The sequence below is a fragment of the Bos indicus genome, chromosome 5 (assembly GCF_029378745.1).
Source record: "Bos indicus isolate NIAB-ARS_2022 breed Sahiwal x Tharparkar chromosome 5, NIAB-ARS_B.indTharparkar_mat_pri_1.0, whole genome shotgun sequence".
Classification (NCBI taxonomy): Eukaryota; Metazoa; Chordata; class Mammalia; order Artiodactyla; family Bovidae; genus Bos; species Bos indicus.
In genome coordinates this window covers 70,144,974-70,171,263 of record NC_091764.1, presented here as the reverse complement: position 1 = coordinate 70,171,263, position 26,290 = coordinate 70,144,974, and the positions used below count along the sequence as shown (strand labels likewise).

At 36.8% G+C, this 26,290-nt stretch overlaps 1 protein-coding gene across 7 annotated transcripts in view; it reads right to left on the bottom strand.

Annotated features, from left to right (window-relative positions):
* RIC8B (RIC8 guanine nucleotide exchange factor B) overlaps positions 1–26,290 on the bottom strand; it is a 100,571-nt gene that overhangs the window by 26,273 nt on the left and 48,008 nt on the right. For all 7 annotated transcript variants that reach the window (XR_011566672.1, XR_011566674.1, XR_011566673.1 and 4 more), the window contains exons 5-8: positions 20,155–20,383; positions 19,319–19,414; positions 13,062–13,206; positions 796–940 (exon numbers count right to left, since the gene is read on the bottom strand). Coding sequence is in view for 3 of the 7 variants with exons in the window: in XM_070789658.1 (XP_070645759.1) it covers positions 796–940; positions 13,062–13,206; positions 19,319–19,414; positions 20,155–20,383 (615 nt within the window). In the remaining 4 variants the exon portion in view is untranslated. The remainder of the gene's footprint in view (positions 1–795; positions 941–13,061; positions 13,207–19,318; positions 19,415–20,154; positions 20,384–26,290) is intronic.

Sequence of the window (26,290 nt, the reverse complement as noted above, 5' to 3'; positions counted from 1 at the left end):
ACATTCAGTAATGCAAACCAAAAAACTGAGCTCAAATAACTCCTAATAAGTAGAAACTAAGAAATTTAGCTGGGATTGGAGTTGAGAGGGGGATGAAAAGGATGGGAAGTGGGTAGAAGAGAGTAGAGGTGGTTCGTTTCAGGATGAGAGACAACTAGTGTCTTTGACTTACAACCAATGAGTCAAGGAAAACTTGATAAGAGTCTCTGGCTTGCCTACCCAGTGGACTAATGCCTCTGCTAAAAGATAGTTCCCTAGTTGCTTAATTAAAATTTACCACAGAGCCAGATTTCTTTCCTTTGGCTAGTAATGTGCCTTGTGGCTTTACTTGATTGACTTATAAAGGCTTTCACACAAGAGGAAAGATCAGAATGTATGGAACCTACATTTAGATTTCTGAGAAAGACTGAAGCATCAGATAGCCAACTTAAATACTTGGTCTTGGTTATACCTTATAAAATCTCAACTTATGGAAAGGAGAGCACAAAATAAGCAACAATATCCTTTAAGTATGTGACAGGAGACGTCGAAAAACACTACCTCTCTTAATACTTAGGAGAGGATGATGAGCATGTTAAAAGCATCATGCAGCAAAACATTTCTTGCAGTATTATCCTTCCTCAATCACTTGAAGTCATTCTCTAAGGCACTAGCTATGCAACTGCCTCTAAAACAGTATTAAACAGAAAGCTTCCAAATCCACAAAAGAAGAGAAATGAAAGACAAAGGAAGTGAAAGGCAAATAACCAATCCAAAGGCAGACAAAGTTAGGTGAAAAGAAATGTGATACTATACTTTGGTTTTGCATTTTTGTATTCTTCAGTGTCTGTGTCCTCGTCCTCTGAGTACCAATTATCTCCTCTTCCTCCAGCCAAGAGGCCCCTGGCCGCCAACAGTCCTGCAGCATTCCCATAGCCAGTGTATTTCAGGAGACTATCCACTGCAAAAACAGAACAGGTTTTTAGACAGGAATCCTTGAGTGCTCACTGTTATCACCAACGACTCACCAACACAGGGAAGCTGGACATACATGCCATGGTAGTAAATCTTAAAAGTTGAGAGGTTGTCAAAGTGTGGTAGTAGTAATCCTATATGTTCTGAGGACCAAAACCCTTTTTTAAGGTATCAGAAATTCAAATAGAGCTGTTTTGAATACACTCTGTGGCAGGAGTGGGGCTTCTGTGACTGCCAGGCCATTGGTAAGGGTGATGTTTTAAGGTTTTGATCACAAAATTGTTCTCTTTATTCAGTTTCAGAGAAATGATGATTAGAGTTAATGCAAGCCAGACTGGGATTTTACCAATATAGCATATAATATAAAATCTTTCTTATTTGCTTCTGTAGGAACTGGAGGGATATTAAGATAATAAGGAATAACAAAACCTAGGTGAAAGTTTGTGACCCCATGGACTATACAGTCTATGGAATTCTCCAGGCCAGAATACAGGAGTGGGTAGCCTTTCCCTTCTTCAAGGGATCTTCCCAACCCAGGTCTCCCACATTGCAGGTGGATTCTTTACCAGCTGAGCCACAACGGAAGTCCAAAAAAACCTAAGGATATTAGCAAATGTAAACAGAATAGGCTAAGTTATTGCTTTTTCAAAGAAATCAGAAAAAGTATGGAAGCACATTATACCCAGTGAGTATAAGGCCAGGAACTGCTGGACCTTAGTGATGGCTCTACCATTTATTAGCAGGTGGACCTTAGGTAAATTATTTTGCAGTTCTTTACTCCAGTTTTCAGATATAGAGAACTGGAATAATACCTACCTCACAGATTAATACATGCAAGGTGCTTAGAAAAGTATCTGGTATTAGGTTGGTACAAAAATAACTGCTGTTTCAGACAGTGAATTTTAAATCATCATAACTAGGCTCAAATGCATCCTTATTAATCAAAATAGGAACCACTACCATCAACACATCTTGCCAACAAAAAGTAAGTCTGTTTATTCTTATAGTGTAAAAATCCATGCTTCAGGATTCCACAAACTCTTGGAAAGCATTTTCTGCCTCCTGCTGGTTGTGGAAGCATTTTTCCTTGCAAATAGTTGTTGAAATGATTGAAGTGGTAGTTGGCTGGTGAGAGGTCAGGTGAATATGGCAGATGAGGCAAAGCTTCATAGTTCAATTCGTTCAACTTTTGAAGCATTGGTTGTGCAACCATGTGGTCAGGCGCTGTCATGGATAAGAACTGGGCCCATTCCGTTGACCTATGCTGGCTGCAGATGTTGCTGTTTTCAGTGCATCTCACTGATCTGCTGAGCATACTTTTCAGATGTTATGATTTTGCCAGGATTCAGAAAGTTGCAGTAGATCAGATGGGCAGCAGACCACCAAACAGTGACCATGACAATTTTTTGGTGCACATTTGGCTTTGGGAAGTGGTTTGGAGCTTCTTCTCAGTCTAACCACTGAGCTGGTGGTCACTAGTTGTCATATAAAATCCACTTTTCGTCACATATTACAATCCGATTGAAGAATAGTTTGTTGCTGTGTAGAATAAAAGACGACACTTCAAAATGATGTTTTTTCTTTTTTTCCAGTCAGCTCATAAGGCACCCACTTAGCTTTTTCATCTTTCCAATTTGCTTCGAATGCTGAATGACTGTAGAATGGTCGACGTTGAGTTCTTGGGCAACTTCTCGTGTGGTTGTAAGGGGATCAGCTTCAATGATTGCTCTCAGTTGGTCACTGTCTACTCCCAATGGCCAGTCACTACGCTCACCCTCAAGGCTCTTGTCTTCTTTGCAAAACTTCTTGATCCACCATTGCACTGTACCATGAAGGGCACGGAGAGGATGTAGGATGAACAGTCCAGGGTAGAATTGTTCATTAAATTTTCAAATACTTGAATGACAGAGTATCTCCCTTGACACTGAAAATAGGTAGTTTGAGAGCAAGTAAAGGGAAGTCTGCTTTCAAGGGACTCAGAAACTAGTGAAATTTATGCAAAAGGAAATATGGATTAATAATGTAAGTAGATTAAATAAAGTTTTACACTAGTCACTTTATAAACTATTTTCTACATTAAAACCTATTGGTAACTATGGTCTCTTTGGTACTAATTCTCAATGGATGCTGGGTAGAATCATTAGAATTTAATGAAGGATCATGGTGGTATAATTTGAAAGCCCTCTGAATAAATCTGATATGCTCTCTCTTTCCATCAGTTCTTCCACAAGATGGAGTGATTTAGATAAATTAATGGATTCTTAATGGATTATTATATGTGCACGCTCAGTCATGTCCAACTCTTTGTGACCCCATGGACTGTACCCTGCCAGGTTCCTCTGTCCATGGAATTTTCCAGCCAAGAATACTGGAGTGGGTTGTCATTTCCTGCTCCAGGGGATCTTCCTCATACAGGGATTGAACCCATGTCTCTTGTGTCTCCTGCACTGGCAGAGAGATTCTTTACCACTGCACCACCTGGGAAGCCCTAATGGTTATTAAGGGAAGTGAATAAACAGTGTATACAAATATTCCTAATATTCATGACCCTAGACATGGTCAGACACAAAGTCACTAAGGCTGAAGGATCGTATATCTGAACCCACATTAATAATGACACTCTCATTGCAAGTTTTTGGATAAGATATATTTTTAAACAAATACGGATATTTAGCAGTTCCAAAACTGTGAAAGTCTAAATTGAGATGCTATGAATAGTTTAATATACTAAAAAATAATTTAAAAAGACAAAATTTAAATAACCACCTACAGTGGCTAAACATTAAAATAGTTTAAGAATGTAGTTTATGAAAGGCCAAAATAGGTTAAAAAGAAGTCAAGAGAACACTAAATAACCTGCTTTCTTATGTAGAAAATCCTCCTGGAAGCTAGTGAATGGTAAAAATTCCTAGCACTTTTATGAAAATTGTGCTTACTGTTCATTCACTGGAACAAACCTTCTGTGTCAACTCTGTGATAGTTTGGGTTACAAAGACTGTTTCAGACACACCTTGCTTTCATAACAGTAGATAAGGCTATAGCCAATAATTTAAAAATCAAATGAACATTTGCTAATAAGATAGACACTTAAAAATTGGCGTTGGGAAGGGGAGACAAATGAACTACAAAAACCACACAGTGAGGAGGCATTTTCTTTGTGAAGTTCTGATTTATATTACTGATATCTAGTGGAGTGTTTCTAATTACTTTTTAGTCTATTTTTGAATATTCTCTATAACATCCTATTTGATATTGGGAAAGTAGTAAAAGGAAAATGGACTGAATTTGGATGTTAAGATGAGCTGTTAAGGCAAACAAAAGATCTCCTGAGTGGTCCTTAAAAGAAAAAAAAAAAGAAACACAACAAATGTTTTTGTCTTTGTCACAGTACTCATCCATGCACTTAGATGAAACTGCTAAAGAAATGAAACAAATGACAAGAAAGATTTCACCATGATTTTATCAAGATGCTAGAGGGCATTATGAAGAGGAAAGCAACCACAGCAGCACATGGCAAAGTCAGAACTGCACTGGTAGTAATGGCATTACTGCTTATACAAAGCATGGGTTTTATCACACTTGACTAACAAAAAAAAAAAGGCTTTGCTCTTTTACTGAGGAGAAAGAAGAGCACAACCAGATTCTACCAGAAACCATTTCCACTCTCTGTTACATACAGAAGGATTTACAGTACTTTTCCTTTCAGTTAGTGCTGAAAGGAATTCAGTTAATGCTGTGACTTTTTGAAATACCGTACTAGAAGCTTCCTCTGACTAGTCTCTGTACTTCCAATCTCACACCCGCTCCTCTCCTGGTTACACACAACTCCCTTATATCCTTGTAAAGCAAAAGTATGACATAAGCACCTTTCTGGATAAAACCTCCAAAACCTCCCACAAAGGCTAAAGCTCAAATTCTGAAACAGGGCCTAGAGGGATCATTTTCTTGCCTCTGCCTTCTTTCCTAAACTCATTTCCTACTGCTCCTATGCAATGCAGATTCCTCACACTTTGAACTAGTCTCTTTTCTGTACATAACAAGGCTTCTTCCCACTTCTCTTTTCTCTTGGATGAAGACTTTCTCTGACCTTTTCCACACCAACCAATCATTTCCTCTTCCAGGTTGCTGCCATATCTGGCACATTCTTCTCTTATGGTGCTTACCAAAGTATATTACAATTATTACAATTATTATACAATAATTGTATAATAATTGTATAGTAATAATTATTATACAATAATATTATAATTATTCCTTTATATGAAAAAGTTCATAAGACAGTGTATTCACCACTGAATTCATAGACAGCATTAATGTTTGGTCTTTCATTAAACATTTATGGTGTACCTACTACCTGTAAGGTACTCTGTTAAACACTGGGGAACCAAAGGTGAAGAAGATAAGATATCTAACCTAAAGAAACTCAATGTCTAGAATAAAAGTTTAACAAAAAGTTATAATATAACAAACGTCAGAAGTATTTTAAAAAGAGAGAAGAATAAGTAAAAATGGTACAAACCAGAGAATGATGAACTCTTCATTGGATGATCTTCATACAGATGACATAGATGAAGATTATGATCTTCAAGAATACAAAAAGCTTACTATGCTAACAAGGATGGAAGAAGCATTCCATGCAAAAGGAACAGCATCTGCCAAGCCATGGAGATGAGCCAAGGAACAGTGCAGTATAATCAGACAAGAATAAAGAAGTCTTTAGTATGATTAAGCAAAAAGTGTAGGGTAGGGAGTAGATTTAGGGAGTAGATTTAGTATATTTACACTATAAAGGTAGGCCATGGAGGTAAAATTTGTATTTTATCATGGAGGTGACAGAGAGTCATTGAAAGTTTTATAAGGGGGAATGCCAATAGGATAAGTGTACTCTAGAACAGTCTCTCTCTCAGCCGTGTGTAAGAAAGAATGAAGAAAACCTGACCAGAAACAGAGGGATAGTATTATTTTAATAGTTTATTAAGAGGGATGCAGATTTGGAAATCCCCCTCAAATAGGCTGAAGCAGAAGCCAAGGGAGGGGATAATACTGCTCAGGAAGCAAGATAAAGTGAGGATGGGGCCAGATGAGAACTTTAGAGAAAGATAGCAATTAGATGTGGACAAAGATAGGATTGAACAAATCAGACTGAAAAGAATGAACAGAGAGGTGGGTCAAAGGAAATCTAGGAGTGTGTTGTAGTAGAGACAGACAATGGTCAACAGTATCAACTGTTACAAAAGAAAGATGCTATTAAGATAAAGACTAAAAACTATCCATTCCTTTTGAAAATTAGTTGTGGCTTCCCTTATGGCTCAGATGGTAAAGAATCTGCCTGCAATGCAGATGACCAGGGTTTGATCCCTGGGTTGTGAAGATCCCTTGGAGAAGGAAATAGTAACCCACTGCAGTATTCTTGCCTGGAAAATCCCATGGACAGAGGAGCCTGGAGGGCTACAGTCCACAGGGGTCTCAGGACTGAGCAACTAACACTTTCTAACACTTTCTTTGTGACTTTGTGACCTTACTGAAAGCATTTTCAGTGGAATCTGGGAAGTAGGGAATGGTGGAAATGCCTTACTTGCTGCAAGTTGAAGTCTGAGTGGGTAATAAGGATACTGAAAAGATGAACAAATTAGGAAGAGTTAATAAAGGAACAAAGGGTTAACACTTGATGGAGCAAAGCTTTTGAGAAGACAAGAAGAGAAAAGATCATCAGGAGAGGGAGACTGCTTGGTTTCAAGCTGCTGCTGCTGCTGCTAAGTTGCTTCAGTCGTGTCCGACTCTGTGCAACCACATAGACAGCGGCCCACCAGGTTCCCCCATCCCTGGGATTCTCCAGGCAAGAACACTGGAGTGGGTTGCCATTTCCTTTTCCAATGCATGAAAGTGAAAAGTGAAAGTGAAGTCGCTTCAGTCGTGTCCGACTCTGTGCGACCCCATAGACGGCAGCCCACCAGGCTCCTCCGTCCATGGGATTTTCCAGGCAAGAGTACTGGAGTGGGGTGCCACTGACACTCCTATTACTGTGACTGAAGTAAACGAGACAAAAGTAAAGTGTATAAAGGTGTGGGGCTATGTGCTGAGAGAGTTTAAGCCTTATTTATCTCTGCAATTCAGCCTCTGCCCTACCACAGTGCCTAACACATGCTGAGAATTAATAAATGTGTTAAAAGGAGGAGTTTGGGAAGGGGGGAAATACCCCACAAAGGCTTGTTTTACAAATTATTTTCTTTATTAAACTATGTGAGGCTTGTTTTAGGGCCCCTGTATAAAGTACATAATTGGCAGAAGAGGTAATAAAAATGTAGTTTTGTTAGGGCTCAACAAAGAGGCAGCTGTTAGTTGTGAGATACGTTTAGCCTGGCACAGAGGACACTTGGAGAGCTGTTTCTGTACCAAATCTTCCATAGTTTTGCATTTGTATCTCGCTCTGTTTCAGTTTTCATTCTTAATCTCATCTCTGTTCCTAACCCAATTTGACTGCTTTGTGCTGTTTATACTTACTGGTCTGACCTCTGTGCCTGGATCAAGGTACTTTAACTTTCAAACTCAGCTTAAAGACATTCATCTTTAAGAGGGAAGTTTAATCACTCTGATAAATTATTTTAAATTTATTTTATTGTGATATAATCTGCCTCCAAACCCAACCCAAGCTCCAAAATCTTATGATGACTTATAAGTTGAATATGGACTACAAACTTTTTGGTGGTTTTAAATTAGAATTAGAATTTTAAATTAGAATTAGTTGACAGCATTTAAAAACTGAGGAATTTTATGTAAAAACCCAGAGTCCTGGCTTCTCTTGAAAAATCTGGATGATTTGGTAACACTGACCACATGTCCCTTCATGGTAACAATCAGCTGGAGCTAAATAGCAGCAAGGTCCCGTTTCTAGTCCCCCACATTCCCCTTGCTCCTCCACTCCCAACCCACTATCTCCCCAACAATTAGCTAAGTGTCAGGTTTCATTGATCATCTCATGTTCTATCCATTTGACTTACTTTATTAATTTTGTAGGCATCTGAATTTGTAATCCTTGATAAGGTAAATAATATGAGGGCAGAGACCTTGTTTATCATGTATACCTTTGTATTCCCAGGGTCGACCTCAAAAAGTACTCAAAATTTGAATAAGCAAATTTGTATTCCAGAAGAATACTTTTACTATTAAAGTCTAACTGGAAGGAAAAGCAGATGAATATAAATAATTGTTAAAGACCAAATGAAAAAGATAAAGTTTTGCTAACATGCGTTTGGGGCTCAAAGTTAGGACTATGAAACCTCGAATACGGGGTCCTGGGGGAACAAAGTTAACCATTTCAAATAAAAAACAATTAACAAATTCATTTTAAATGTATATACCATATGTGTTATAACACTAACACATACGTGACGTGATTGATTATATTTATATATATACATTTATATATAAAAGATGCTTGCTCCTTGGGAGAAAAGTTATGACCAACCTAAACAGCATATTAAAAAGCAGAGACATTACTTTGCCAACAAAGGACCGTCTAGTCAAAGCTATGGTTTTTGCAGTAGTCGTATATGGATGTGAGAATTGGACTATAAAGAAAGCTGAGCACCAAAGAATTGATGCTTTTGAACTGTGATGTTGGAGGAGACTCTTGAGAGTCCCTTGGACTGCAAGGAGATCCAACCAGTCCATCCTAAAGGAGATCAGTCCTGAATGTTCATTGGAAGGACTGATGCTGAAACTGAAACTCCAATACTTTGGCCACCTGATGCGAAGAACTGACTCATTGGAAAAGACCCTGATGCTGGGAAAGATTGAAGGCGGGAGGAGAAGGGGACAAGAGAGGATAAGATGGTTGGATGGTATCACTGACTCTATGGACATGAGTTTGAATAAGCTCTGGGAGTTGGTGATGGACAGGGAAGCCTGGCGTGCTGCAGTCCATGGGGTCACAAACAGACATGACTGAGCAACTGAACTGAACTATATTTAGATTTATAAAATTATTTAGATATATATTTAGAAATGTAATTTATATATTTAGGTAATATATGTATTTAGATATGTAATGTATATATTTAGATATTAATTACAGATAAAATAAACTTCATTTTTCCCCTCTTAAAAACTTCATAAGTACACAAGAAAGCATACTCATTGCAGAAAACTATAAAATACAGAGAACTAAAAGAAAATCTCCAGGCATTCTACTACTTAGAGGTAACAAGTGGATAAGATTTTGATAAACATTATATTTTGATAAACATTTTTTAATGAATACATACATGTGTGGTTTAGATTTATGTGTATACACACACACACACAATTATACTTGAAAAACAGCTAATTTCTGATCTCAGAAAACTTGATTGAATTCAGCAAGTTCTTACAGACTGCTAAATGCAAGGTGCTATTCCAATCACTTAATTTCAAGATGTGGGATCTTTCTTCATAGAAATAATTGAACTGCTTAAAACAGCAAATGTTAAATGAGCTAGTCTATGAGAATGGTTGAGGATAATTACTGGTGACCCTTGAACAACACAGGTATTAGGGATGATGGCCCTCCAAGCAGTTGAAAGTCCTCCCATAACCTTATAGTTGGCCCTCCATAATTGCAGTTCCCCATCTGTGAGTTAAACTGTGGCTTGCACAGTACTGTAGTATATATTTATCTGCATATAAGTGGACCATGGACAGCAGTTCAAACCCATGTTGTTCATTTGTGCATTATGGGTCAATTGTATTATGAGAGGAAACATGGCAGAATGGAAAGATAGGACTCAAATTCAGGCTTAGCTTTAAGCAACTGCATGACCTTGGATAAAACCCTTGCCTCATTTATGACATTGAAATAATAATAATATTTACTTTAGAGTCCTTATGAGAATGAAATGAGATTATGGCTTAGAATGTTTGACACATGATACCTCAATAGTTGTGTTTATTATCACTATAGTGATATTGATCTCATTAATATACTATCTTAGCAGTAACTTAAGTGGTTGTATCAGTCAGAAAAAAAAAAAAAAAGAATTCAATGAATGCAACTCAATAACAAAAGTTCCCAAACAATTCAATTAAAAGTTAGGCAAAGGACCTGAATAGACACTTTTCCAAAGGCATACAGATGCCCAACAGGTACATGAAAAGGTGTTCAATGTCACTAATCATCGGGGAAAATGCAATGAAAACACAATGAAAGATCACCTCACATCTATTAGAATGGCTTTTATAAAAAACAAGAGATACAGGGATGTGGAGGGATGCGGCAAAGACAAAACCCTTTTACACTGTTGGTGGGAATGGAAATTGGTGTAGCTACTAGCTACTATTCCAAGAGTCATGTACAGATGTGAGAGCTGGACCACAAAGAAGGCTGAGAACCAAAGAATTGATGTTTATGAATTATGGTGCTGGAGAAGACTCTTGAGAGTCCTTTGAAGTGCAAGGAGATCAAACCAGTCAATCTTAAAGGAAATCAATCCTGAGTATTCACTGGAAGGACTGATGCTGAAGCTGAAGTGCCAATACTTTGGCCACCTGATGCAAACAGCTGACTCACTGGAAAAGACCCTGATGCTGGGAAAGACTGAAGGCAAAAGAAGAGGGCAGCAGAGGATGGTTAGACAGCTTCACTGACTCAATGGATTTGAATCTGAACAAACTCCGAGAGATTATGAAGGACAGGAAAGCCTGGCATGCTGCAGTCTGTGAAGTCACAGAGAGTTGGACATGACTTAGTGACTGAAGAACAACTACAGAAAACAGTAATGGAGGTTACTAAAAAATTAAATATAGAACCGTAATATAATCCAGCATGCCACTTCTGGAAGTATATTCAAAGGAAATGAAGTCAGTAACTAAGAGATATCTCAGCTCCCATGTTCATGGCAGCATTTTTCACAATAGCCAAGAAATGGAAACAAGCTAAGTGTTCATCAACAGAAGAACAGATAAGACATACAGAGTTGGCCCTTAAAGAATCCTAGGGTTAGGGATGTCCACCCTTCATGCAGCTGAAAATGTGGATGTAATTTTATAGTCTGCTTTCTGTGTCTGTGGTTCCACATCCACAGACCCAACCAACTGTGGATCTAACCTATCATGGATCATGTAGTACTACAGTGTGTATTTATTTAAAAAACATCCACATCTAAGTGAACCCAAGCAGTTCAAACTCGTGGTCAATGGTGAACTGTATATAAAATGGAATGTTATTCAGCCACGACAAAGATGAAATCTTGCTATTTGCAACACATGGATGAACCTAGAGAATATTTATGCTAAGTGAATAAGCCAGACAGAGAAAGATAAATACCGTAGAACTCACTTATAAGTAGAACTTGAAAAAAAAAAATTCAAACACATAGAAACAGAGAGTAGAGTAGTGATTACCAGAGGGTAGAGGGTAGGGAAACAAGGAGATCTGGTCAAAGGGTACAATTTATAAGATGAATAAGTTCAGTTATAAGACTAATAATTTCTGGGGATCTAATGTACAGCATGATGACTATAGTTAACAATACCCTGTTGTACACTTTAAAGTTGCTAAGATAGTAAATCTTAAGCGTTCTCACCACACACACACACACACACACACACACACACACGTAACTATGTGAGGTAGTGAATGTGTTAATTAACATGACAGAGGTAATCATTTCACAGTGTATATGTATATAAATCATTATGTTGTATACTTTAAATATATACAATTTTATATGTCAAATATACCCCAGTAAAGCTGGTGGGGGAGAAAAGAATTCAACTGACTGAAGATTTTTAGAGAAGTGAGTGAAGTTTCTCACCTCTAAGTTATCTAGCTCACAAAACTGAGGTACTTTGAATGGATAAGAAAGCTGTGGTACATATACACAATGGAGTATTACTCAGCCATTAAAAAGAATACATTTGAATCAGTTCTAATGAGGTGGATGAAACTGGAGCCTATTATACAGAGTGAAGTAAGCCAGAAGGAAAAACATAAATACAGTATACTAACGCATATATATGGAATTTAGAAAGATGGTAACAATAACCCGGTGTACGAGACAGCAAAAGAGACACTGATGTATAGAACAGTCTTATGGACTCTGTGGGAGAGGGAGAGGGTGGGAAGATTTGGGAGAATGGCATTGAAACATGTAAAATATCATGTAAGAAACGAGTTGCCAGTCCAGGTTCGATGCACGATACTGGATGCTTGGGGCTAGGGCACTGGGACGACCCAGAGGGATGGTATGGGGCGGGAGGAGGGAGGAGGGTTCAGGATGGGGAACACATGTATACCTGTGGCGGATTCATTTTGATATTTGGCAAAACTAATACAATTATGTAAAGTTTAAAAATAAAATAAAATTAGAAAAAAAAATAAAAATAAAATAAAAAGTGGAATATAAAATCTGCTTAGTTGGGGCTTTTACTAGTACTTTTATAAACCAGGAGATGAAGAAAGAAATAGGTAAAAATACCTGAATAACTTGGTTCAAGTTCTTGTTTGGAGAACTTTTGCAGAGCAAAATAACACAATAATTTAAATTGTTAGATGTATTTCAGAAGACAATCACTTTATATGAACTTATAGAATAGTATTTATTATAGTATAGTTACTTTTTAATTTCTTTCTATTTTTGTCTTACCATTAACTCAAGGGTAAGGGATGTATCTTAAGCATCTATAGCTCACATTCAATAACTTTTTATTGATTAAAGAAGAAATAAAGAAATAAAAACTCCTGTAGTTTTAATTCCAAGAGAAATTAAAAAGGGGAACTAACCTAGGCCTTTGCCTATCAAGATAGTAACACCTTAATTACGTAAGTAGATTCTTCATAATGACTCCAGGTCTTCACTCATAAGGATTAAGAAGTCTGGGTTAAGGACACAGGAGGCAAAGTTTAAATGTAAGTGTGTTTAGTAGTGTATCTGTCTGCATGCCTCAATAAATTCAGAAGTGTATAGAAAAGCTTTTAAATTATTAATTTTTATTATCTCCTCAAACCCTCTAATGGAACAGATAGAGAATAAGCTGTGAAAAGAGCAGAACAAGATGGCCACTAATAACAGAAACATTTCCCAAAGACCCTCAGAAAGGTGAAAAAGTAGAGGGCAAAGAGTTTAACCTACCTCTCTCTTTGCAAAGGACAAAAAGGAATTCAGCAGCAATTTGCTTGACTCCCAGGTCAACATGTGTCATGAGGCGCACCAGCTTATTTCTCACAGTTGAGCCAACTTCAGGTCGATTTGTCACATCCCTCAATGGTGGTAAAACCTAATGGCACAAATGCAAAACCATCATCAATCGTTTAAGTGCTAGATTAAGTAAGAATAGTACCATCCAACTAGTTTTTCTTATAATTAGTCTACCAAGCTTAGCTTTATAAGAATAGAACAAACATTAAAAAAACAGTTTTCCAAATAAAACTAAACAACAACACCGACTCAATGGACATGAGTTTGAGTAAACTCCAGGGGTTGGTAATGGACAGGGAGGCCTGGCATGCTGCAGTCCATGGGGTTGCAAAGAGTCGGACATGACTGAGCGACTGAACTGAACTGAAACAACAACAATATAATTTCATTTCATGTCTGCAATGAAATTTCATCTGAAGACAAACAGCTCTTCACTGACCACCATGATATATTCAAATCCATTCCTGGGTGTTTACTCATCTCAGCACCTTGGAATGCCCCAGCTGCCTCTACCAAAATCCATTTTAAAGTCTGGGTCAAATTTCTCTTTCTCCCTCAGAGACTTCTTTAATACCCTTACTCATTGATTTTTTTCCTTCTTTTAATTCCTGCAACATTTTCATTAGTTACTAAACAACAACAACAAAAATAAAAAAACCCTGTACATATGTTTTCTAGTTGTTTTCTTTATAATAAAATGGTTATTAATTATTGAGTACTTCCTATGTGCTAGTTGCTGTAATAGATGATATACATACATTCTCTATAATCAACCCTCACAGTTACCACGCAAGGGAGGTGGTATCAACACTGTCATTCCTATTTTATAGACTGGTCCCCAGAGGAGTTACAAAACTTGCTTGGTTTGTCTGTTTGATAACTCACTCACTCACCTAGACCTTTCCTCTTTTGGTTCTCCTATTATCTTACTGCTTGCTTCATCTTAGCCTCTAGGCCAATTATCTTTTATTCTCTTGTTCTTTAAAAAATATTTTTGGCTGTGCTGGGTCTTAGTTGTGGCACATGGAATCTTTAGTTGTGGCATGCTGGATATTTAGTGGGAGCATGTGGGATCTAGTTCCCTGATCAGGGATCAAACCTGGGCTCCCTGTATTGGTAGGATGGAGTCTTAGCCACTGGACTGCCATGGAAATCCCTTTCCTCTTGTATTTTAACTGCTGGACTATTCAAGGGTTGAGTTCTTGGGCAACATTTCTTTGCTATTTTCACTCTCTATTGGTGATCTCATACAGTTTTATGGATTTATATGGTCTCTATTTACTGCTAACTCCCTAAAGTATATCTCTATCTTGATTTCTTCCCTGACCCCTAGACTTTAAAAAGCTTCTCAAATTTAGCATGTCCTGAACAGATTTTGAAGCTCCCAACAAAGTTGTTTCTTCTATAGTTTTCCATCTCATTAAGTGGCAAGTCTATTCTTCCAACCTGGGCTTCCCAGGTGGTGCTGCTGGTAAAGAACCACCTGCCAATGCAGGAGACATAAGAGAATCAGGTTCAGTCCCTGGGTCGGGAAGATTCCCTGGAGAAGTGCATAGCAACCGACTCCAGTATTCTTGCCTGGAGAATCCCATGGACAGAGAAGCCTGGCAGGCTGCAGTCCACAGGGTCGTAAAGATTTGGACATGACTGAAGCAACTCAGCACTCTTTCAGCTGTTTACTGCTGCTGCTGCTGCTAAGTCACTTCAGTCGTGTCCAACTCTGTGCGACCGCATGGACTGCAGCCCACCAGGCTCCCCCGTCCCTGGGATTCTCCAGGCAAGAACACTGGAGTGGGTTGCCATTTCTTTCTCCAATGCATGAAAGTGGAAAGTGAAAGTGAAGTCACTCAGTCGTGTTTGACTCTTAGCGACCCCATGGACTGCAGCCCACCAGGCTCCTCCATCCACGGGATTTTCCGGGCAATAGTACTGGAGTGGGGTGCCATTGCCTGCTCCCACTGTTTACTGCAAACAGCCTTAATTCCTCTCTTCCGCATCCCACATCCAGTCCATCGGCAAATTATTTTGGCTCTACCTTTGCTTTATATCCACAACCCGACCACTTCTCACTACCTCCTCTAGTATTACTAAATTCAAGGTACCAATATTTTTCACCTGAACTGTCCCCACAGTCTCCTAAGTCATCCCTGCTTCCATTCTGGTCCTTCTATGATCTATTCTCTACAGAGCAGTTAGGACGATCCTTTCAAAGTCAGATCCTGTCATTCCTCTTCTTAAAGTCCTTCAGTTCCCATGGCCTCTCATCTCATCATAATAAAGGTCGAGATCCTTCCAGATTCCTTGGGTTTCACATCATGTGTCCTCCTGCTACTTTTCTGACAACTTCTTGCTCACATTGCTATACTTTCACAGATGGAACTCCTTAAACTGAGCACTTTCTTGCCTCATGGTCTTTGCATTTGCTGCTCTCTCTGCCCAGAAACCCTTTTTCTAGAAACTGGCTTGGCTCATTCCCTTACTTTCTTCAGGTCTCTGTTCAAATATCATTTACAGGAAGACAATCCTTGGTCACCATAAGGAATTCACCTTCAGCATTATCTTTTCTCATCCCCTGCTCCTGGTTTAGTCCTCCTCACAGCACTTATCACCACCTGACACAGCATACATTTCTTAACTGTCTACCTTCTTCCATAAGAGTCTGGGGGCAGGAATATCTTTCTGTTTTGTTTACCACTCTCAGTGCGTGGCACATAACAGGTTTCAATAAATATTTCGTATTTGAAGGAAGAATGAATTAATTCAAGTAGCTTTTATAAATGCCTTCTACAGGCGAGGCACTATGCTAGGAAATGAAGATAGACACAAAGTCAAGTTATAATTTACTATACCAGACTCTTTATGTGCATATTATTTTTATTTAATTCATTCAGCTGATTTCCTTCCTTCCTTCCTTATCTCTTTCTATACTGAGTGCCTACCATGTACCAGGAGGTGTAAAAAACAAACAAACAAACGAAATCTCAGAAAACTGAATAATTTACCCAAATGTTTATAGAATCCATATTTCAATATCTCTGGCAGGACAGAGCAGATTGCTATTTGTGCCCTGTAAGCATAAAATAATTACACAATAAATTCTTATTATTTGATTCAGCTAACCCTACTGAGTTTATCTCCCATTTCTAGAGAAATGAGACATGAAACAAGTGATTTCATGTAGTATGTACCTACAGTTCCAGAGCACAGTATCTATTAATAATGGTTATCACACAAAAATTTTATTAGCTATGTTTTCAGTTCCTTAAAACAAGTTTTTGAAGTGAAATTTTGTTATATATTATGCCCAGACAAACTGTCTAAGTCTGGATCACTTCTGGTGGTGGTGGTGGTTTAGCTGCTAAGTCGTGTCTGACTCTTGTGACTGCATGGACTGTAGCGTGCTAGGCTCCTCTGTCCATGGGATTCTCCAGGCAAGAATACTGGAGTGGGTCACCATTTCCTTCTCCAATGGATCATTTTTCTCCAAAATTTCTATTATCCCCCAAATACTACCTTTCATTAAATTTTTTCTTTTGAGAAATCTTGTCCAGTTCTTTTTTCAAACCCATGGAATCTTCATCTCTGCTAAATGCCTCTCCAGACTAATCCAACCTGAATCAGTAATTTCTACCATCTGTTCTCTTTCTACCTGTCCAAATACTGAATATTCAAGACCAATTTACTTTGGGTATGCACAAGGTAGATTTAAGCAGGTATTAACCACTGGGCACAATAACTAATTAGCCATGGTTCCATTCATACTGTTACCAAAACTAATCATCTATTACTTGAGGTTCTGCCCTTCTTGATCATCATAGTCTAGAGTGCATCTTCCTCAGAAGGAAAGTTGATTTTTGTATTGTGCCATTTATCCTTCTTTAGTCAACTTTTTACTTGTTATGTCTCCTTTGTACTGCAGTATTTCTTTGAGGACAAGGAGTGGGTCTCACAGTCTTTTGTACCTACATAATGTATAGACTAAGGCCTTCATATAAAGAATCTATTTAACAAACAGGATATATTTGGGGTATCCTGCTTAGAGATAGCAAAATGTAAACAGTTTAGTGGAATGTGGATCTCCTATGTGAAAAGCTAAAATATAGGACACAAAGTATTTTCAAGTATTATTCTTCACTAAGTCTTTCTAGTCAGAATAGATGTCTTAAAATAATCAAACTTGGAAATGACCTTAATTCAATTATCTAATTTATTTTGCTTAAATGATTATTCATGTTTGATGGTACCTAGTCCTCTAATGGACTATAAATTCTTCAAAGATACGAGTCCCTACTTTCTAATCTCCTTATCAGCAATATCTATTAATATGCTCTACACAGAGCAAAGTGCTTATTAAATCTTGACCATAAACATACAGAGAAAAATGAACCTAGTTCATTTATTAAGAGAAATTCTACATGACAATAAACAATGGGGTGGAGGGTGGTGCCATGTATTGAATGAGGAAAGAAGGAGAAGATAGAGGGGCAGAAGACAGCAAGTCAAGAGATTAGTTTGGGATATGTTAAACTTAAAATACCTACTACCCATCTAAGGGGAGGAGATGGGTAGGCATACATTATATAAGTCTGGAGAGCCTAGGAGACAATCAAGGCTAGAGATAGAAATTTGGGAGCCATTGGTGAATAGAAGATTTTCCAAACCAAGATTGTTAAATGAGATCAGCAAGAGAGCAGACATAGAGACAAAGATAACACTGTCTTGGGGAACTCAGAACACTGCAAAGAAGAGGTTCCCTGTGTGTCCAAGAAACCAAGTGAAGAAATTACTTCAAAAAGGAGAGAATACTTAATTATATCAAAATGGTATTGGGGAATAAAAAAAAAGATTTGAGAACTATTAGATCTGGCAATATTGGGTTGATGACTTTTGATAAACACCTCTGTAGTAGAGTGGAAAGCATGAAAACCTAATTTCAGTGGGTTCACAAGAGAATCAAAATGAGCGAAAAGCAGAGAGAAGGTGAGCACAGAAAACTCTCCTGAGGAACACTGCATGAAGAAGAGCAGAGAAATGGGGAGGCAGCTTGAGAAGTGGGATTAAGGGAAGGTTTTTCTGCCTTTAAGATGGGAGATGTGTTTGGGTGCAGATAAAAATGATCCAATACATTAAAAAAAAAAAAAAGGTGAGAAAAAAGAGAATAAATGTAGGAGCAAAGTTCTTGAGGTGAGAGGGAAAGGGTTCCAGGATATGAGCACAGAGGCTGGCCACAGAAGGAAGCAGGGACAGTTCATCCCCTGTGACAGAGGGGAGACAAGGGATATGGTGGTACAGACAGATGCAGACAGACGGTAGATGCGGAGATAGGAAGATCATTTCTTACCATGAACTCTAACTATGACCATCATAACCTTCGGCATCAGTTCTCTTTTGAGATGGTCTCCTCACATCTACTCACACTCCTCTGGCCTATCTAGTAGCCAGAATATCTTTAAATATGAATGAGGTCACACCACTTCCCTTCTCAAATCTGCCCAATGCTTTCCCACGTCACTTAGAAGAAAGCTGAAAGTCCTACACAACCTTACGTTGTTTGATTCTTGCTTACCTTTTGTACTTTATCCAGTACTCTCCCTCTGGCATGACATTGTCTAGCTTTTCTGCTTTTTCTTAAGCATACCAAAATATCTTCTCATCCAGAGACTCTGAACTCATTCTCTCTGGTACATTCCTCTTCCAGAATATTCCCAGAACTATTCTCAGAGAATATCCTCTTCCAGATATTTTCAAAGATCCTTTTCATACTTATCCAAGTTTCTGCTCAAATTTTCTCAGACAGACTCTTCCTTATTCCCTTAAGTTTTCCCTTCCTCTGTATCTTTCTTCAGAACACTTATCACTACTTGCCATTGTATCAAGGTACTTGTTTACTTTTTAATCTCCCTACTATAAGGGAAACTCCACAAGGCAAAGACTTCATTTGTATTTCAAGGCTTAGAACACAGCACACAAATCTCAATAATCATTTGTTGAGTAAATGAATGAATGACTTAAAAAATACACAGGGTCACTTATTTCTGGATTAGGAAGATTTCAAAGATTAACACTAACTTTTTTGAGTTTCTGACATTCTGAAAAGAAATCACCGTGAAAAAATTCGACTCATTGATTTTATGTTAAAAAACACATGTAAGAAGATTAACTTTGAGATGAAATATGCATTAAACAGTTACCTGATCTTTGAGAAATTTTCTGATGTTTCGATGGGCTCGGGAACATTCTGTTAACAAGCTGAGAACTGGAGTGAGACCCTCTCTATAGCTGCTTCCCTACAAAGAAAACCATACATGCTGCATTAGATTAGTTTCTATCAGTGTTACTTTTCTTCATATAACTGAGTATATTAATACTCCTCTTTTTAAGGGGGAGATATTTTATGTTACCAAAGCTGTAAAAACTATTTAAAAAATTATTTTCTTAAAAATATTTCTATTTCATGAGTTATCTTCATGCTTACTAATGCTCATTTGTATCCTTCTTGATTTTTCCTACATTTTATAGGATTCTCACTGGCTCAGACAATGGGCTTAAAGGCAGCAAAGGTTTTCATGACCGACCCAAACTAACTTCCTGCCTTTTAATATAGTTACCTGACAAAGACAGTGATCAGAAAGGAGAAAATAAGCAGCTTACAGTGGCAATTTTCCTTTAAAGATGTCTTTTGGCTGTTATGGAAAATATTTATCATCAATTTTTTTTGGGGGGGGGGGATAATTTTTACTTCTAGAACTTATAAAATACCTACACTAGAAAATTACTTTTTCCTTTGTTTTCAGGCACTAGTCACAATTTTGGTGTCACATCAACACAATTTTCAGCTTTAAACAAATAAATTCACTTGGTTTCAGCAATTTGTCATTTATGGTAAATAAAAAGCTTTCCAGAGTATAAATAATTATTCAAGATATCAGCTATAAAAAATTTAGATTCAAAAATCATATCCTGTGATGTTTGTATATGTGTACAATTACATTCTTTAGAAGCATCTTCTCCATTTTATCAGAATTACCTTGTCTATTCTCTTCTCCATAAAATTGAGTAAGACATGAATGGCTTCCATATTCATACCATTGTATACCATGGTATTGCTTTTCAAAACTGTTTCTTTCTCAGCTGTTTTATCACTGGGCAGTTCATCTAAAGTTGTTGCTTCTTGGGCTGTTTCTTCATGGGTTAATGGACAAATGAGAACATCCAAACAAGAGACCGGAACATTGCTTAAAAGGTTGACTGCATTGCTGAAAAGCAATTTAAAAAGACAATATTTTAATTTGATTGAATAGTCCTTTAAAATGCAAACATAGTAAGACTTTTAGGAGTCAATTAAAATTCTTCTTTTTCAAAATGAGCCTTTAATATTATTTGGCATTTACTGACTAAGAGACAGAAAATAAAAAGAATTGTTTCAAATACACATACGGCAAATTAGAAAGAACAGATGTTAAATGGACATACACAATCACATGATGTCATGTCACTTTCTGAAATGCTAAAATAGGAATTAGTGAGCTTTAACACTAGCTCTTTAATTTTATTATGATACAATACTAGTCTTGCAGTTTTTCCTTGGGGTTTTAAATCCTTTTGTGGATCCACTGGTGTTTTATTATTCCTTAGATTACAACATAAAGCATTTGAGAAGCACTGTATATAAGCAGCTTATCACGGAGGCAACAGCATTAAAAACCAAATATTGCAGGATTAAGTTTTGTCCTTTCTAGACGTAGAAATACAATTTTTAGATCATCCCCTTTTTCATAAGACACTTCCAGAAAATGGTAAACGGTGTTTTTTCTCCCTCTCTCATGCCCGGATTTCTTTAAGAGGCCAATATAGCTATTTCAAATCTTCATCCCCCTAGGCCTTTCTTGCTATGTATTAATGAAATCACAAGCCTAGTATGTACACCAGTAGGGGGAACCCAAACCTTGTATTTTTTGGTATTCCCTAAAAATTTTCTGCTTCTCAGTGTGTAAGAGGTTAAAATGACATTAAGAATTTAAAAATCAGACATGCTCTTATTTAATATATTTTCCTTCATGTATTATTTCATATTTTTTCACTTAAAAGGAGAGGTGTTGTTCTGTGCTAACTGGATCTTAAAAGCCTGTGCCTCAGAACTTCCGGATAAACAACAATGGAGAGACAGGCATTACATTTCCTAGTGACAGAGAAGCAGATCTAAAAATAACCACATCCTGACTAAAAATAAACTCTTGCAAATGCAATTTAAAAGTCTAACCACTTGGAAACCAAATTCAGGGCTTAATCTAACTGATGCGGTCTTAATTTAGGCCATAGTAGTTTCTTTTAATTTAGATTATAGTGACACCCTCAAAAATAACAAATAACAACGAAACAGAAATAAAATACAAAATATTTTCTCTCCTCTACCCTGAAGTGTGGCTGCATTTCCCTAAGAATGAGTATTTCTTTTCTTTCTTTTTATATTACGGGAAAAAAATTTTATAAGAACTCCAAGTTTAAAAAGTAGTAAGTGGTTAAAGGGCATCAAAAAAATCAGAACCAAGAAGGAAAATAATTTAACAAGTCCTCTGAATGAATGGTTCCTGGTAAAATACAAGTTATTTGGTTCTACCTATAAAGAACCTACTACAGCTGCTGCTGCTGCTATCACTGCTACTACCATTAAACAAAGTCCCTTTTTGGTTATTTGTAAAAAATCACAATTGGCTGAAATACCATAGTTTTCCCTCAAACTTCCCTTTTAAAATGTTTTGCAATTATCTGTAGATTATTATCTATAGATAAAAATATTGTGCTCCTAACTTAAGGATTTGGGAACTATTATTAGATATCATAGATTTACTGGCGGTAAAAGAAAAAAAATAGAACTCTTCTTAATTAATTTCTAAAACTGTAAAATCCATTTTGAAATGTTACCGGTATTTTTTCAACACAGAGGGCAATAGGCTGGAATCTAACACAGAGACCACAGGGAAAAGTTTAAGGTGATGCATTACATTATGAAGGACTGCTTCCCTTTAAATTCATCTAAAATCAGCAGTTTCTAGGAATTTGGTAAATTTAAAAAATCAAATGTAGAGTTTGAGTTAACAAATATTTAGAGGTTTTAGACTTTTCAAGATAAGGTTCCATTTTCTCGTTTTTTATTGAACAACTGGGTTACCAAACAACTACAAAATTAATTTTCTGGCTCACTGTGTTCGAGCTATTCTTTTTAAGTAAGGAAAGCCAGCTTTTTGAGTTCTGTCACTTCTCTGACAGTTTTATTTGTGGTAGAAGAGTGTATGAAATTCTCCAGCTACCAGGAAGTCAGTGACTATGCACAAATCTGCACAATGGTGTTTGCATTCCTACTCCAGGGGGTAGAAATACTGTGTATATTACTCTCCCCTTTTCAGCCTCCTAGAGATCATTAATCACTGGGACATGACATCCTCCCACTCAAGCTCCCAGCCCCCTCCTGATATGCAGATTCAAAAGCAGGGCCTATTTAGAGCTCCTTAATGCTCTGATTAAAGTCTTGTTAGTTGTGGGAGAAGGAAGGCAATCTGAAATTCAGTCCTGTATCAATCGCTGGGCTAAACATAATTTAATACCAGATGACACTGAGGAGCATGATAACAGTATAAGCAGACCTACAGCTGTTAGCAAACTTTCCTGGTCAAATGTATCTTCTGTATATTGGGAGCTCACATACCTTTTTTCACGGCTGGAAAATCTTATATGAATCTCAAGATTTCCAAAAGATTTTCAGAGGTAAATACCTAAGTTTACCCTAATATAACTCAGAGGTAAATACCTAAGTTTACCTTAATCTAACTCAGTTCAGTAATTATTAATTACTTATGCCAGGCATTTTTAGACAGGTACTATGAAGAAAACAGAGGTAAATCCCTCCCCTTCTGGAGCTTATTTTCTAGCATATAGAGATCAGTCAAAACAAAAAAGCTAATTGAGTAGAAGGTGATAAATGCTCTGAGAGTAAAATTCAAGAGGGTAAAGGGACATGTGTATGGTGGTTTAGCCACACAAACTTCTTGGCAGTTCTTCACACCTGCCACTGCTCCTGCCCTAGGGCCTTTGCTTCTGCGCTATTTCCTGGACCGCCCTATCCCCACACAGTCAAAGGGCTCACTCATTCCCTCACTTCCTTTAAGTCTTAGCTGAAATGATACCATCTAGGTGAGGTCTGCCCAGATTACCCTATTCAAAACTACAACTCATCAACTTAGTTGGTGAGCCTTGGAGAACAAAGATCATACTCTCTTTATCTTTGTTGCCTCTAGAGCTCAACATAGTGTCTAACACATAGTACGCAGTTTATAAATATAAACCAAAATAAAATGTTCCAATTTACAAACATTTATCAAAGTCTGTCATGTGTGAGACATTATGCTTATTTTTTAACATTTTGTATTTGTAATGTGTATCAAATCAACACACTGTACCCCTTAAATGTATATAATGTTATATGTCAATTATGACTCAGTAAAGCTAAGGAAAAGACATGCTTAGCACTGTAATGAGGTGTCATTAGGTGTTAAACTGTCCCCTTCAATATGTGAGATAAAATGAACTGGTCTAAACAAAGAACAACAAAAAAAAGCAAGGAAGCAAGTATTTTTTAAATACACACTGGCACTTTTGGATATAAAAAAAAAAAGAAATCTTTGTTGACGCCAATGAAAGAATTAGGCTGAGAAGCTGAAGGAAATTAAATCAGATCTGGTCCTTCTCTCTCCTTTCTTCTCTAGCATACAGGCCATCCCCATCTTCCCCCTTCTCTCCAAAATAAAACAAAACCACAACCACATCCACAAGCAACTCTTCTTTTTTTTTTTTGGCTAAGTGTTTAGCATAAGCTTACTGATTATGGACAAGAGGGCTGAAAATACTCTCAGGCAGATAGCAGAGACAGACAGAATTAGGATGTCCTTTAATGGAGCCACAAAGGTGGATCATACCAACAATTTACTTTTTACCATAAATATAGACAAAAGGAAATGAAATAGAACATATAGATTTTAGAAACTATATAAAATTCTGATTAGTGGTAATAAAGTTGATGTCAAGGTCAGTTGTCTTTGTCAGCTAACTCATTTTATCTCTATGTCCATGTCCTCCTGATTTCTCTAGGGGAAAAAAGAAAGGCACTGTCTTACAGAGACAACGTATCAGAAAAAGCTGCTGCTAAGCCATATTTTTACTCATTTGTCTCCTAGAGCACCTTAGCAGGCTCCTGACATGCCTGCCAAGCATCTGGCTTGATAAAGTCTTAGATTAACAGAAAAGAGATTTCACTACACAATCACAATATATACAAAGAAACAGCTTTCTAAACAAAATATCAAAATTGAAGAAACTTTAAAGAAGAGATTTGGAACGAAATATTGGATCTCAAAGCCAATATGCTCATTATAATAACAATAACAGAAGCAGCAGTGGCAGTAGGGTTGTGGTGCTGGCAGGAGCAGCTTCTCCCCTATTTTCTGGGAACTTACTCCATACCAGGGATGGATGGCTTTACTAATTTCTCTCATTTAATCACTGTTACAATCCTTTGAGTTTGATGACAATGCATAACCATCCACCACACTAGGTTTACTTATTTCATTACATTTTTCCTCTAAAAAAAAAAAGCAAAAACAAATTTACAAAATAAAGGTAAAAAATGGAACGAGATGTTGAAATATGAAACATTCTGATTATCTTTAAAATGATGCTTTTAACCACACACACACAGTTTTCAGAGCCACTACAACTGGGCAGAATTTAGTAGATATTACAATTCTAATAAGGTTCTTAAAATAACCCTTTGAGGCTGGTACAGTTTTTCTGAATTTAAATAGATTAGCTTAGAGTCACTACTGCTCTAATGATACTAATCACTTTAATTCTGATTAAAGGGACATGCAAGGCCAGTCCAGATAAACTGTCATGTCAGCAGCAACCTCAATCTCCCAGGAAAGCCTTTTAGAAATACATATAAATCTGTCTGTGGCTCTAGGGAAATTCCTTCTTATTTACAGTAGAGCTAACACATAATTTATCAGAGCAACTTATAAGATAAAAATAAATTTAAAGAAAAATATTTTTTTAATTTAAGAAAAATAAGTATTTAAAGCAAATATCATCAGAAAGTAAAATAAAGATCTCAGATTACTTAAAAAAAATCTTTTCTTTTTTAAAAAAAACCTCTACACAGTTTTGCTCTCTTTTGATGAATACTGGTGTACTGTTTTAAAATATTAAATTCACCCTTCAGAGAAATCCTTAGTAATGTTTTTGTGACTAGTGTAACAACTGCCATCAAAACATTTTCTTCTCATATCCTTGTATGAATGTCATTTAATTTGTGATATCAGATTTCTAAAATAAATAAATGTATACCTGGGCTTATAAACCCATTTTCTTTTAGCTTTAATATCTAGGTTTCCAGTGTTTCTTGTTACGAAAAAATTAGTGAGACAAAAATGTTTAATAAAATCTTTTTTAAAGGATTTGAGCTACTGCAGTTAATCTGATTATTTCTAAGGACACAGTTCTAGATAGTTAAAGGAACTTTTGATCTGCAGCTGCAGAAAAAAAGTATACTTTTTAATTGTGAAGAAAACAATTGTTTGAAGGCTTGCAGGGCAGAGTACATAAGGTAACCTACCAACAAACTTGAGTACAATATCAAATGATAAACTGCCAATCATAACTAAAATAATATGGATATGACTGAAAAATAACAAGGGTATGTTTTATTTTACACTCTGGTTGTATTTCTATACAGTTTTACTTAAGCTATATTTTGGATATACTATATGTACTGTATATACTGTAAATATAATGTATGTTTTGGATAATTTCTAAAGGTAATTTCTACTATTAGAAGAACCCAATTTTCAATTGTTTTTAAAGATTTAATGCCAAAGTTTACAAATTTGAATTTATTTGAATTGTTTAAAATGCCATTTGTGTTCTTACAGAATAAAGCACCATAGACAATCTCATGTTAAAGTCAGAGGTGTTGTTACTACTAATCTGACATAAAATAGAAAGTAAGAGAACTAGAAAAATGCATTAATACTTCTTCAGTTGTTCTCAGAGAATGATAACTTTTAACAGCAGTACATAATAGCTCTAGTAGGCAAGTCACAAAACTTGAACTA